Source organism: Pteropus medius, unplaced genomic scaffold (genome assembly GCF_902729225.1).
Source record: "Pteropus medius unplaced genomic scaffold, Ma_sr-lr_union100, whole genome shotgun sequence".
NCBI classification, from domain to species: domain Eukaryota; kingdom Metazoa; phylum Chordata; class Mammalia; order Chiroptera; family Pteropodidae; genus Pteropus; species Pteropus medius.
In genome coordinates, this window is record NW_024340695.1 from 4,146,817 (window position 1) to 4,162,797 (window position 15,981).

General features: G+C 35.1%; 1 protein-coding gene across 4 annotated transcripts in view; it reads left to right on the forward strand.

The window, feature by feature from the left end:
* LOC120603797 (nesprin-2-like) overlaps nt 1–15,981 on the forward strand; it is a 226,721-nt gene that overhangs the window by 124,586 nt on the left and 86,154 nt on the right. For all 4 annotated transcript variants that reach the window (XM_039864585.1, XM_039864589.1, XM_039864593.1 and 1 more), the window contains exons 38-45: nt 519–631; nt 1,770–1,972; nt 2,418–2,537; nt 2,630–2,921; nt 4,118–4,269; nt 5,205–5,514; nt 6,740–6,904; nt 9,199–9,540. In XM_039864585.1, the coding sequence (XP_039720519.1) occupies nt 519–631; nt 1,770–1,972; nt 2,418–2,537; nt 2,630–2,921; nt 4,118–4,269; nt 5,205–5,514; nt 6,740–6,904; nt 9,199–9,540 (1,697 nt within the window). The remainder of the gene's footprint in view (nt 1–518; nt 632–1,769; nt 1,973–2,417; nt 2,538–2,629; nt 2,922–4,117; nt 4,270–5,204; nt 5,515–6,739; nt 6,905–9,198; nt 9,541–15,981) is intronic.

Here is a 15,981-nt window from a genome sequence, read left to right on the forward strand (position 1 = left end):
TACAAAGGCTAATCTAAGCTTCACTTAGAGGTGGTTGCATAGATTATATTTAAGGAAAAGGATGGATTGATTGATTTATTTATTGACTGACTGATTGATTAAGGATTTATTCGTATAAATCTTTTGGGAGGAAGTACTCACTGATCTATGCATGTCATAAATAGCATCCATTTCTTTTAAGTCGCAAATCTTTGTTTCAAGAAAGAGAATCACCAGCATCCTCCTCTTTGACTTGCTCATTGTGCTGAGTGTGTCTGGAGACGTGCCTGTGAGCAGGCTGCCCCTGCTAGTGTCTCTGGGTGTCCTGTATGCTTGGAAGGGAGGTTTAGTCTAGAAAATACACCACAATTACTTTCAAGACTCTATTAGTCCTCAAAATTTGGTTTCAACTTATTACCATGTTCTTTATACAATGATTTGTATCTATGGTGTAGGAAGCAAGTTTCAAAATCTCTCACTTTAACTAGATATATGACATCTTCCTTGAATGAATACAGATTTTTTTTTTCTTTCTGCAGATCAGTGTAAAAACTTTAATGATTGGTTCAACAGCATTAAAATGAACCTTAAGGAATGTTTTGAATCATCAGAAACAAAAACGAGTATGGAACAAAAGCTACAAAAACTTTCTGTAAGATGTGTATAAATTTCAATTAGAATTTATCACAACTCAAATACTAGAGGCATAGAACTATATTTAAGTAGATAGGATAATAATTACTTTGACTTATTAATTCCCTGCAGAGATAGTATTTCCATATAACTTGGCTTTTCCCCAGATATTTTGAAACTCTTATGTTTACTGGATAAGGGTGCAAGTGATTTAAACAAGTTCAATTTTCACACCTGTTCTAAGATGCTGTTTATAAGTTGCATTAAAATCATATTTGATAAGAGAAATTAAGACCTTACCTAATTTGGATTTCGTAATCCCTTTTACTTTCCCGAAAGAGATCTCTTGATTTTTTAAGACTTTTCCCAGCCATATTTCTTTAAAAAATTGAGTTAAACTTTAATAAACTGCTGGTCAGAGTGTTATGGAGGGTAGCCTGAAATAAAAGGCCAAGTGCCTGAACGTTTAAAATGCGTATTGTACCCTTAACTCTTGAATACTTTAGGGTAGATTATTAGTACTTTAATTTTGTGGTAAGTCATGCTCTCAAGCTTATCGATGGCATTAAACGTTCTCTGATTCCTTGCTTTGATGATGCTGTTCTTTATTAATAGAACTGCCTTTAGTTTAAAGTTCTTTATTAATAGAACTGCCTTTAGTTTAAAGTTCCAGTTTGTCTTGTCTTGTCTCTTCTCTGCTCTGCTCTGCTCTGTTCTGCCTTTAACTTTGCTCATTACATGGTCTTCAGCTCTAACCTTTAAACACAAACATTGAAATAAATTCTGATTTGTACAAAGTTAAATAGAGAATGGTTTGTTTAGTCTGTTTAGTTTTACATGTTGATTGCCAGAAATGAACAAGTATTTAGGAAAGGCCAGGAAAGAAAAATGCAGCTTTCCTAGGCTTGCTTCTGCTGACCTTCACGGTGGCACTGTATTACTTTGCTTGATATCATTTCCAGAAAGTCAGATGTGTACACACTCTAGAACTAACATAAATCATCTTTTTTTATTGGAGTTATATCTCCATAGCACTCCTCTTGTATAGGATGTTAAGAAGATGGCATGTCTATGTACTGTCTTGGAAAGTGTCATAGGGGTGACAGTGACCATACTTAGACTTGCCGATAGGACACAGACTTTCTGTCTTTTTTAAGGATTTTTTGACTCTTGAAGAAAGAGGCAGTAAAATACAGCAGGTGGAAACTGTACTGAATCATGTGAAGAAACATCTGCCCAAAGCACATGTTAAGGAGCTTAACAGTTGGATTGTAAGTCAAGAAATTGAATTAGAAAAAATGGAGTCCGTATGCCAGCTGCGAGCAAAGGAGCTTGGTGACTACGTGCAGCAGCTACTGAGGTAGGAAATAAAGATGACATCTAATTAACATGTTTTCTAATTATATTTTTATATGTGCTTTGCCTCAGTACAGCTAGCATTGAGATACATAATACACACAAATACCATATGTTAAATATACACTGTCAAATCTAAGTTAGACTCCAGGAAGATAGAAGTTTAGAGAATTCTTTAAATTATTTAATATGACAGAGGTTTAAAGGAGAGGCCGAAATGTTTTGTTTGTTTGTTTCCTGTTTGATATATTTGCGTGGCTCATTGTTATATAGAATCCCACTGTAATACAGGCTATTATTCTGATTTTAATGTTACAAATTAAATTTTCTCCAAAGAATAGCAAAAAAATGTACTAAAAACCTGATTGGCTCCCAAAATTCATGCCAACATTCTCTTCAAATAAACGCTCTTTGGTTCTTTTATATTCTAACATGTGGTGTTCTTTTAGACTACAGGATGACCATAGAAATTTGAGTACGTGGTTGACTAATCAAGAAGACAAATGGAAAGAAATCGAAGAGTCAAGAGAGAAAACCGAGCTAGTTTGCCAGACTCTAGCTAGGAAGAGGTATAGCTGATCTTGCATAAAATATATGTGCTGGGAACTATGGTTCCTTACATGGTATTGTGGCTCCTATAAACTTTCAGTGATATTTACAGGGAACAATTTGAATCTGCGGCCCAGTTGAACAACTCTTTAAAGGAATATGGGCTTACTGAAGAAGAAGAAATAATAGCGGAATCAACACGTTTGATTGATAGATACCAGGCATTATTGAGACAAATATGTGAAATTGAGGAAGAGGATAAATTACCTCCTGCCGAGGACCAGAGCTTTAATGACCTTGTACATGATGTAATTCATTGGATAACAGGGATCAAAGAGTCCCTTATGGTTTTGAATTCATCTGAAGGTCACATGCCACTTGAGGAAAGAATCCAAAAAATAAAGGTAAAACTGTGGAAACTAAATTTCTGAGGTCAGAGTGAACTCTAATTTTGAAAACATTTAGAGGAAAATGTCAAAGATTTGTTTCTTAATGGGAAATAGGATCACTGTGGAAAGGCGAGACATTCAGGTGACTGAGCTTATAAAAGAGAAGGGCTGTAATGGCTCTGAAATTATTTTAACGCTTATGGAAGAAAGAAAAGTCTCCCTTTCTGAGGGCAATTCTCAGTTATTGTTCATCTTCACTGAGTGCAGAGGATTGAAATAAAGGCAATAAGTTGGAGCTGTGGCAGGTGGGAGTTTGCCAGGATATAAAACATGTATCAGTACAGCAGAGGCATCAGCAATGTCAAGGGCTGGAGAGGAACTCTTCTGCAGAGTGGATATGTAAGGTTCATACAGATGACTAGATACCGAGTGGCTTGTAGAACGCAAGTGAATCTCCAGCTCACTTTTATCGAAGTGGAGATTCAATAAATACTGCTAGTTTAAAGTGCAGGGGACAGAAGCACATGTGCTTAAAAGAAACTCAGAAGAATTGAAATCATGTTAACCAAAGCATTGTTAGAGGAAGAGATGGTTAAGAATAATGAGCGCTTAGGGTTGGTGAGATTTAATGAAATAAGTGGAATATTTTGGAATTATATCCAAAAGGTTTTCCAGAAAAGGTGAATCTAAAATAATTTCCAAGAAGGGAAGAGCTCGAAAGTTCAGAGCAAAGGAGGGAAAGAGAAGGACAGGGAATGGGCATTAATTACGTCATGGTAGGGAGACAAGATTTGACAAGAGGGACACCGTAATTTCCTGTGAGAAGCTGTAAGTCTCATCTTGGGGTGTGTAAGAATGTCTCATTCAGGTTGATACCCTAACTCTCCATTCATAAATAATGGAATAGATAAAATTTGCCAGGGTTTTTTTGTTTTGTTTTGTTTTTTGGCATGTTATTTCTTTGAAGGCAGTTGAAACTCAAGAGGAGAGCAGGCATGCAGTCAGATCAATGTGACAAATGTTTATTAAGAATCAGTCCGGTATAACATGGAGGAGATATCTTTGTCTTTTGGGCATATTAAAAATGAAAGGGTAATTTTGAAATCTCTACAGTTAGAATCTGAATATAATGTTTATAAATGAAAAAGATATATATGTACTATCCCTAAGTGATATGAATGAGATCATTAAATCTTTTTTATTTAATTCAGGAAATCATTTTACTAAAGCCTGAAGGGGACGCTAAAATACAGATGATCATGAGTCAGGCTGAGACCAGCAAGGTTCCTTTGGTTTCAAAGACCGTTACTGATATTGAGAACCAGTGGGTCAACACACTCCATTTAGCCAACACGTATCTAAGGTAAAGGGCGTGCCTTCACCACTTTTATGGTTCTTCACTGTACAGTGGAGCCATAACAAGCATGTTTTGTCTGCCTCCTGGATTTGGATATAATATCTGTTGGAGAGAAAGTCAGTAGGTCAGGGACATCCAAAATGTCAAGCAGAAAGGAAGAGGAATAGTTCTCTGGATCAGATGTAAAAGTGTCTAACTCCGTGGCAAGCGTTTACTTTGGCTGGTGCATCAAAGGGTGGGGGCCCTGGTAACAAATTAACATAGTCTGGCTGTCATTCCACCTTCAGTACTTCACTTCCTCCCTGAAACTCCCTTCCCCCAGACAACCTCCGTACCTGCCTAGTTTTACTGTAGAATAATTAATGCTTTTAAATATATATCGTGAGAGATTCTTAAATTTGTAAACATTGATAAATGTCTGAATTCAATGGACATGATTCTGGTGAAAACTTTTAATTCATATCACATCATAAATGTTACATTTAATGTTTGATGGAAATGTGAATTTTATACTTTTCTAAAGAGACAACCAGATGAAAGCTAAGTTTAAGCTATCGAAAGCATATACTACTAGTTAGCCAATGTACTGAATGCTTATTTATTTTACTTACATGAAAGAGAAGAACATAGGATAATATAATTATATTTAAATATAATAGAAACTGGGATATTTCAAAATCGAAATTATTAAGTATTCATTCTCAGGTCAAATTATATAATAAAAAACAATATATATTTTTTTTTTAGTAATACTACAAATAATTTGTCTTAATTTCTGAGCTATTTAGAATGTTAGAATGCCAGAAGAGTCTTTGGAGTAATACATATTAGTGTTGTTTTATTGCTTTTTATTATAATGTATATTGCATTTGTATAATATGCAAATGCCATTCCATTTTGCTTAGTGTCATTTCCTTTGTAAAATATTTCATTAATTTTAGCCATCAAGAAAAGCTTGTACTAGAAGGAGAGAAGTATTTGCAAAGTAAGGAGGACCTGAGATTAATGCTCACAGAACTAAAGAAGAAACAAGAAGCGGGCTTTGCTCTGCAGCACGGTTTGCAGGAAAAGAAAACTCAGTTAAAAATTTATAAGAAATTCCTCCAGAAAGCACAAGATTTGACATCCTTGCTAAAGGAGTTAAAATCTCAAGGAAATTACCTCTTAGAATGCACTAAAAATCCCAACTTCAGTGAAGAGCCTTGGCTGGAAATAAAGCATCTGCATGAAAGTCTTCTTCAGCAGCTAGAGGTGAAGTGGTCAAAATAAAATTTTAAATGATTGTCATAGTTATGCATAATTATTGAAGGTTTACATATAAAACTATTTTTTGTTGTTCTTTTAGTAAACTGAAAGCTTTTAAAATTTAATTTATCACTTTAAGATAAAATTATTAACTCCTCAGGACTGGAGGAATCAATCCAGTTTTGCTAGAGGGTCCATTGTGTATTATTTGGTGGTGATATTATTTTCTCTCACTGAAGTTCTCCACTTCAGGAATAGGAAGAGTTCAGATTTTTTAGACATCTCGATGAAGGTGATGGTGTCAGAGTTATTCATGCATCATCATTTGTGCACCCATCCATCTATCCATCCACGTATCTCTGCATCCATCTATCCACCAATCCATCTATCTGTCATCTACCTTTTGTAATAATTTGTATCTGGTATTCCGTATAAACCATCTTATTAGTCAGTGTCCCTCCTTTGTATCTTTCCACGTGATCTGCAGTAAAAGAGTTAAAAGATAAAATGTTAGCTCGTCATGAGGGAGTGTATTCTCTTAAGAGAATTATTTATGGTTCTCCAAAGTCAGCTTCAATATAAGAATTACCTGGGTAAGAAAACCTCCTTATACAGATAGAAGGAATGCACAGGGGTTAAGATATATCCGGTTGGCTGTAAGTTGTTTAGCTTAATAGTTGCTACTTTTCTGACCAGGTGTAGTCACCTTATTTTCTTATTCTAGGAAGATAACCTGAAGATAGTTTTGCTTTCGAGTTAGTATTACTTTTTCCTAACACACCGTTTTGGAGTTTGAATCTTACGAAAGGAATCAAGGCTTAGGTTGATCTCATATATATAGTCTCATTTCCAAATGTGGTTACTTGGTTTTAGTAAGAAGGATAATTAAGGAAGCTGCTTTATTATAGATGTTTATGATTTGATGATATAATTTGTAGCCATTTCATTTTGTAAATCTCTTGACAAATAGATTGTCTTCAGGAATGAAATGAAGGCAAAGAAGCACAGGGGAAAGAAATGTGGTTTTAATAAAGGTCATTTTTGTGGAGGAAGAGGGAATTTTACAGTGAAAGATCACAAACACTGAAATCTAAATGAACTAGATGATTGATGGCCATATTCCTATTTCAAGATGAACTCTCATAAAACAAGTATTTATGAACAGTTTACTTTCTGAATGAGAAAATTCAGAAAGAAATAATTCACAAATTGTCAATGGTTTTATTTTTAGGATTCCGTGCAAAAATTGGAAGGTCATGTTCAAGAACACCACACATACCAGATTTGCATCACAGACTTGCATACCGAATTGGACAATTTCTCCAAGGAATTTGTTAGTTTTTCTGACAAGCCTGTGGATCAAACAGCAGTTGAGGAAAAACTACAGGAACTGCAGGTATTAAACAACGTCCAGACATGATAGATATTTTAAAAACTCAATTTTAATTACGACTTGACTAGTCAGTGTCTTTGCTTAGAAATTCAGGTGCCATTCAGATGACTATTAGATAATTAAAGTTCTACCCAGTTATTAAAAAATGGGAATACTCTTTTTGTGGACAGATGCCTTTATAATTTGAGTCCCTGCGTTCAGGACCCTCAGAGACAGTTCCACCCCTGACCCGTCTGTAGCTCCTGGATATCTTTCAGAGACAGCACAGTGATTCCAAAAGAAACTGAGTAGTCAAGGATGCATCTAATACAACAAAATCCAGGGGGAAATATTCCAATTTTGCGTTCTTCATCATGGGGTGATGGGAGTTATATCATTTATTCACGCTCTTTCCAGATGTAGGGCTTCCAAAATTCTCCCACTCTCTCCAGCAACACCTAACCGGATACAATGAGGACTACAGCCTTTTACCCACACCCTCAAAACACATTCCTTAGATTCTCACTGTTTGCATAGCCAACATAAATAGGCCCCAGTGGTGTCTCCTAGACAAAAACAAAGTAAAGCATTTTTCTTTACTCCTCCTTTCATAGTTTCTTGACTGGAGATTTCATGGGGTGAGTCTCAGGGCAGCACTGCTGGCGTGAGCTTGGTGATGTTTCATCTCTCCTTTTAGGGACTTGGGAATTAAGCCAGACCTCTCCTGTAGAATGGCCTGACGTGAAGACAAGTCTCTCTCCCTTTTTAGCAGTGGTAGTGTGACAAACATTGAGGGTTCATCATATCCAAGACACTGAGTGCCATCGATACTGAGAAAAGTATAAGACATAAGCCTAATCCTGAGGAGCTCGGGCTTCTGTTGAAAATTAAAATATAGACTTTTGCTATAGCCAGAAGGAAACTCAGAGGCCATCAAATTCAAACCCCTCATTTTACACATGATAAACTGAGTCCTTGGGAGGTGAAGGACTTTCAAGGGCACTCAGGTCAAATGACAGAGTGAAGGCTTCGGACCCTAGTCTGATGAGTACTTTTTCTGAATCCCAGCAGACATCTGTACTTGATGTCTCACAGTTATTTGCAGTTCAGTATGTCTAAAAAATAACTCATCATCCCCTTCCCTTTCTTTATCCCCTGGCTCTCTACCAATGAAACTGCTTTATCGACTATGTTCTCTAACTCCAAGAATATCTCCACCACCTCTCCAGGCTTTCAAGTCAGAAGCCTGGATAACCTTTCCCAGACTCTCCAATCTAGTCAGACATCGAGTGCTATCTCTTTCATCTCTGGAATATCTCTACAGTTTGTCCCTCCCCCATTATCCCTGTTATTGCTGCTTTAGAACAGGCCCCCAACTCACAGATCTCTGCATGAGACTTCTGAATGCAGTGTCACCCTCTCCAGTGAACCTTCCCCATGGCTGTGCTGGACCTTTCTAAAATGCCAACCTGGAACTCCCTTCTTTCAGCTTAAAACGTTTCAGTGACCTAGGCATATGTGTTAGTATAGATCTTTTCACTTCCTATTACAATTGTCTGTTTACTTCTCTGTCTCTCACTAGCCTATAAGAATTTGAAGGGACTATATTTTATTCATCTAGGTAACTTTAAACCTTGTAATACTTGTTGTTAATTGAATGAATGCATATTTATTGTGTGGGCTGTTAGGATAGTGACTAATAAACCTATATTGTTTACCTAGTAACTTTAAGGCTTATTCTGTTTCAAGAGTAACATCAGTAGTTGCTATAGAACCTTAGATTCATTTTGAGTCTAGAGTTCTCAAATTAGCCTCAATTGTTCATGCATTTGGTAAATATTGATTGATTTCCTGCTATTAGATATTGTACTAGATAGATTTAAGCTTTGCTCTAAATTTTAAATATTAACACTAGATTCATATGGGCACATTCTAAATGATCCTTTTATTCTTTGTTCAATGTTTTACAAGTAGTAGGTGCTTCAGTGTTTTGATTATGTAAAAAGTCTATATCTTGAACTAAATATGTACTCAACAAATATATATTGACTGCCTTCAAGATACCGGGAACTGTGTTGTGAAAATTTGTTACTTCTTATGAATTTCTACTTGCACATGAAAATGTGTTTCGAGAATTTGATCTGAGATGCTGTCTTGGTTTAAATTTTACCCAAAGTTTCTTCTTTGTGGTATGAGTTGATAAATTTTTTTATTCTTCCCACTAGTAAAGCAGAATGTGCTGTGATTTATAAGAGTCAATTAAACTCTTGTGACAATTGAATGGATACTTCTTGTGACAATCTTTTCTCCACTCACAGGAGCTAGAAAATAGACTTCATTTACAAGATGGCACATTAGAGAAGATTTTAGGTTTAGCAAAATCCATCAAGCAGAATACATCTTCAGTGGGACAGAAGATTATTAAAGATGATATAAAATCACTTAAGCATAAACAAAAAGATTTGGAAAACAGACTTGAATCTGCTAAGCAGGAGATGGAAAATTATCTCAACAGCATTCTCAAATCAAAATGCTCAACAGAAAAGGAAGGAGAGTTTACTCTGCCAGGCAGAGAGAAGCAGATCACTTCTGATATGCAGGAGTCCACTCAGGACTCAGCTGCAGTAGAAAAGTTGGAGGAAGACTGGGAAATAAACAAGGTAAGTGCTTGTGATTGCATCTCTAAGACATCGTGTCTGAGAATGAAGAGGTGTTGGGCTTTGAAAAGAGGGTCGTGAATCAAGTCTTCTGATTTCATAATTAAACCCTCAATGTGCTGGCTATTTATGTTGCCCACTTGTAGAAAGAACCCTTAGAAAACTGTCCAGGATTTCAGTGGTGAAATATTACTGTTCAGTCTGTTAAAATGTCAGTCATCAATTTAGGTTTATTATTCTCTCTGATATGTAATCAGATACAGTTTCTTGGGTCAAGAGCACAAAGGCAAATTAGAAAAGGCAAAGAAAAAAACTGTACTTTACCCATTCTTTTAGAAAAAATCCAAAAGACACTCTCCACACCCCCACCCCCCGCCCCACTTTGGTTTATTTTATAATAAAATCAGAGACTGTTCGAAAGGATAGGTTTCTTTCTTTCTTTTTTTTATGTTAACCCTATACTGCACACGTATTTTTAAATGTCAGATCATTTGGTGTGATAACATCAACATTCGGGCTCCTCATTTTCCCCTCGGGAGAAGATAGAAAAGTGTTGTTTTGTTTTTATTCTAAACAACCGAATGGGTACATTTTCCTTTGGCTCTTAAAGTTTTTTTCTCATAGGTTAGAGATTAAAATGGAAAAGACACAGACAAAGAGCCATCCAGTAAACTATATTTGAAAGGGTCTCCCTGTTAGGGAGCATTTCACAGTCTTGGTTCCAGTGAGACAATAGCAAAGGTTAGACCATTCAGATGTGAGTTCTCATCAGTTTTTTATAGACTATATAGTCAACAGGAATGAAGAAAATGTGTACTTCTGTTGTCTTCCTAAAACAGATATGCAAGGAGGATTAGAGGAACCAGACAGGGTTTTCTAGAAGTGTGTAAGCCAAGGTTAAATGCCAACAGAACATCTTTCTGACCATGAGAAAAGACTTCTTATAAATTCCACAATATTAGATATCGCTAAGGAAATGTATCTTACAGGATTAAGGGCCCTGTGGGTGAGACTTTCGTTGTTGTATGTGTAAAAGAATCTTTGCTAACAGAATTTTAACAGCCATAGATAAATAAAAAATAAAAAATAAAAAATACCTGAGTGCTAATTCTGGATTAGGATAGAAAGGAAGGAGTTGTTTAATAACCTTAAAATTAGCTTCTCAGACCCTTTTTGGCTATGAACCCCCAAAATTCAATAGAGTATATTGAAACCTGAATAAAGATCATAATTCAATAATAAGAATTTTTAAAACATTTATTAAGCTTTTATTTAAATCTTGAATGACAAGTTCTTGATAATTTAGGATACTTCCTTAGAATGTTTTTTTTTTTTGATTACTGGAAGCTAGTTTTAATTCTCTAGAAACTTTTCTTTTACTCTTTTGTAACATGAATCTTTTTTTCAGAATCTGCTTATTTTCTCTAAGTACTGGATGTATTTACTATGTTAGATCAAGAGAAATTTTAAAGTTGAGCAGCTAGTAAAAGATTAAAATATGCATAGACAAATATAATACAAATATAATGTGACTTGTAAGACTAAATTACTGAAGTAGGAGTTTATGTAATGAATACATAGAACACATAAAAGCACAATTTGCTGAAATATAAATCTAATAAAAACATTGTGATAGTAAAAATAAGCACTTATGAATTAAAAACATTTATTGAGACCCCTTTTGTGCTAGTCATTTTGTTAGAATATGGGGATATAGTTGTCACAGTTTAAAATCTAACACTAATTAAATATCTAATTAATGTTCATAATATATGCCTTTTTGGAATCTAGAGAGGCCTCATGATATCTACAATCGTCTCGAGAAGAACTTACAGGAAGTTTTAATTTCTTTAATAAATTTCATTTGATCTGAGAGTTTTGCTGAAAGCGCGATTACACTTTTCAAAAGTTGCCATTATAGCATGTATATATTTGAATCTATTGCTAAGAGTTTCATTTTAGATGAAATTTAGGGAATATTTTAGATCTGAACTTTTGGCTGAATTTGTCTTTAGTATCGAAAATATTAAGGCAGAGGCAGACTTAGAGGCACAAAAACTTAGTCTGAAGAGTATGGGTGCTGATGATCCAACATCATACTGAATATTTTTATAAGTGTTAGTTTATAAGAGTTTTTAAATTTGGAAAGGCAGAATTGTCTTCCATCATTCCCTTCTGATATAGTTATTAATTATTTATGGTACTTCAAAAGATGACTTTTAAAAGTTCTATTATTAATCGTTATTAAAATTGTTTATATAAGTGAAGTAACAAATTAGGATATGATGAAAAGTGAGGACTGATTTATCTCTTAAGATTTTAGGTGTCCATAAAGTGAAATGATAAAGAGAAAAAACAGGGGAAACCAATAGGTTTCTAATTTATTATTTTTCTAAAAATTTATAAAGCAACAATATAGCTTAACTGGTATTGAATGATCTTTCTTGCCCCATTCTTCCCAAATGTCAACTTACATGCCTTCATTGCGTTTAAAAATCCCTTTGTCTATAATTACCTCTTTAATCTCGTCATTAGGTATCATTGTTAGTCAGTATGTCTGAATTGTTTTTGTTCTTTTCAAAAATTTCTGAGCATTCATAACTTCAGTGTTTAAGAAGATATCCATAGAAAATCTTGGAAGGCAGATGATCGCAGATACAGGCAAAACATGCAAGGCGTCCAGCTGTGGGTGAGCAACCAGGAACATGGAGTTAACACTAGAATGGGAGGGAAAACCACTTGGTGGAGAAAGAGTGTTCAGTTATGGAGTAAATGATGTCTATTTCTGGTGTTATTTATCCTCATAACACAGTAAAAATTTTTTGTAATGAAACATATAGTTGGGCCATGGGTCATCTCTGTCTTTGAAGTATACTGTTTGCTCCTTCTGGCCAGCGTGCAAATCTTGCTTTTTACTCTGAGGTATTTTCACAATCCAGAATTTATCCCTGTACAGGACACATGGCTTACATTGTGTACTGTATTAACATCTGCGAGAAGCATGCATTTTAGAACATTCTACAAAGTTCTGAAATCTTAGGCTGAGAGACCTTAGAAAACTTACAGCCTAACCCTGGTGTTTCAGTTGATGGAATTGAAGTCAGAGACATTATTGACCAAATTGTCATAGCAGAGTTGTGACTAGAACCCGGGCATCCTCTACCAGACTGATGCTTAAGTGGTTTACTCCCTCATTTTATCAAATACGTTATGTGGCTTGTTACTTAAAATTTAATATGCTCATGCTATCTGACCTCAGTGGACCTTTTATTGATTTCTTGTGAGTGAGTGAAATCTTCTCTGTTCTCGTTGTGCCCAAGCAAACCCTGTTCCTATAATTCCTAGTGGATGCCTGGTCAACAACAGCTAGATTGACAGGTCCTCAGTTTCTTTCCACTCTTCTTCACAGCCCACAGATTGTTAATCTTGACAGTTGAAGACTAAATAAAATTCTTTTTTCATTAACGTGAATTCATCTGTATGTCTATTCAGTAAAAATTTATTGAACAGGCGGTGAGGGTTCACTGGTAAGTGAAAATAGACATGGTTTCTAATCTCACAGAGCTTCTAGTCTATAAGAAGAGATATATATTAATCAACTAATTAACTAATGAGAGACTAATTCTAGGAACTAAAGGGAGGAACACATTTCTACGATAGTCTGTAATAAAGGAGTCTGACTTGAGCTGTAGTCAGAGAGAACTTCTCTAAGGAAATGACATTGGAACTGAGACTGGAATTAACAAAGGTCAGGGCTGGGGTGTTGGAAGCATTCTCGACAAAAAAAGAGCAATTTACTCTTGTGGTAGAAGAGAGCATGAGCAGTCAGGAACAAATTAGGCCACTGCACAGAAAGTAGAGGACTGCATGAGGCTTGAGAGATAGGAGAGGCTGGCTGAGTCATGAGTACCTTACAGGTCACCTTAACATTTTAGACATGCTAAGTAAGACAAAGAGGCAGCCTATGAGACTGTTGATCTGCCTTTCAGTTTTGTCTCTGATGGTGATGATATGGTATGCTTATGCTTAGAATTGTTTTTCACTGCTTTAAAGCATATTGAAATGCTTTAGAGAAGAAAGAAATATATCCTCTAGAGCTTATATGACACTGTCCCACTCTTGGTTGGTAGGTTACAAGTGATAGATTTGGGCTTCTCACTGTCACAGAATTATTACAGTCGCCGGGCCATTGCCCTGAATGGGAAAAGAGATATTGACGCTGTATGGACTTACTTCTTTGGCTGTGCTGATATATTTGCTAAGCTAGAGACAATGCTCAGTGGTTTAGAGCTTATTGTTTTTAAGTGTTAAAGTAAAATGTTTACTTTGTGAATTAAAGAACATAGAGATGAAACATCGTAGTCCTGTCCTTAAGGAGAGTTGATGATATTCTTTCTCTTAGGTCCTATTCCTTTCCAAGTAGAACAAAATCTAAGGAAAGGTGTGTGATTGAAAAAAAGTAACATTTAAAAAAATAAATGTATTTATTTAAATTAGTTTCAAATATACAGTACATTGGAGTTGGCAGTATAACTCAGCCAGGCTTTTGATAGAATGGTAGTTTTTCACTTGAAATTTATTTTTTACTTTAAAAATTCCATTTATGCTCAGAGGCTCAGTATATACACTTATTACACTATTTAAAATTTATACTTTGTCTTATGTTTATGCTATTTTTAAAGAGAAATTTCAGGAACCATGAGAAGAGACAGACTCAGGTGTCCAGGGCCTTAGAGTTCATGATGGCGCATGAGAGGCCATGCATTGGAACGGATCCTCTGGAACAGACACCTCTTGAAAAGTTTTTACCTAGGGAGAAAGGTAGACTAAAAAATCTCTATCCAGAGAAAGGACCAAGACTAGTTTGTTCTGACTATAGTTGGGAAGAAAAGGTCTCTCATGAGAAACTAAACCAAATCCTGTATCTCAAATAGTTTTAGAGTCCAAATCTATACTATTTGCATTGTGGATCAGTTCAAGTCCAGAAATTAACATGAAAATCAGACTCTATATCGATCTGTCTATCTCCCTCTCTCCCTTTTTGGGGTACCTGGAAAAAGCAAACAAATCCACACAGAGGGATCACTTTTACCAATCAGGACATAAGGATTCCCACAATGGAGTTAAAAAAAAAAAGTCTGATAACTATGAGTTAATGTAAATCAATCAATCCATAACACCAAGGAATATTCTACTACAGAGAAAAGTCTTCATCACTACAAATGTTGAAAGTGAGACAATGCAGCAATCTGGAAGATATTATACAATAATATGTTTTAAATGAGTATGGTATAAAAGAAGGATTTGAAATCATAAGGAAGGAATTAAGTACTTTGAAAAAAAAAGGGGAATATTTGAGAAAACCATATGAAATTTCAATAAGTAAAAGAATAATCATTGAAATTCAGATTACTCTGGCCACATTAAGTAGCAAACTTGACTCAGCTTGAAGAGAGAGTTAGCTAGAGCTAAGAAAATTGTGACTGAGAAAATTACCCATGATCCAACACAGAGCTATAAAAAGATGGAAAATTAGAGATTTTAAGAAACCCAGAGGCTTTACTGAAATGGGCTAACACAATTCTGATAAGAATTCTAGGAGGAGAGAATGGAGGAAAAGCGATGCTGAAAATTTTCCAGAATTAGGGAAAAATTTGAAACTTCAGGAAGTACAGAGAGTTTTAAACAGCTAAATAGAAACAAATTATTACATAAATACATTGTATTTAAGTAGTATATCACTAAAGCCAAAAAGTAGAATTTCAAAGGCAACCAAAGAAAAAAGAACAATTATGTTGATAACAGAGTTCTTAACACCGAAAGCCAGGAGACAATGTAATAGCATTTTCATGGGGCTGGGACAAAAATTAATGTCAACAACCTACAAAAATTAATGTCAACAACCTACACTTCATATTCAACTAAACTATCAATTTTTTTTCCTGATAAGACCATGTTTTAATTGCCTATGACAGATATATTACATAATGGCTCAAAATTAATAGTCTAGCAAAGATTAAAGGAAAACAGATGAAAATGAGTTTTTTGCTTCAGGCAAGAAAATCAGGATTAGAATTATTTTAAATTGTATCTTCAAAACTAGTACCCTTCACCATCTGTCTTTTATTCATTTTGCTGTGATACAACTAAAAAGGCCTGTAAACTGTCAGTTTAGAGTGAGGCAAAATACTTAAATTTTCGAAGATTGAATTTACCTTTCTTAAACCTTATGCAAAAATATGTTACAGGAAAACTTACATATGAAGGGAAAAAATTTAAAACCTTCGCAAGAAAATATAAGGACTATTTCTGTGATCTCAGGGCATGGAAGACTATCTTAAACAGGCTTTAAGAGCAGAATCCAAAACAGGAAAAGATTGATGAATTTGGTAAACTTGACTGCATTAAAACATTAAACTTTTGTTCAACAAAAGCCACCCCATA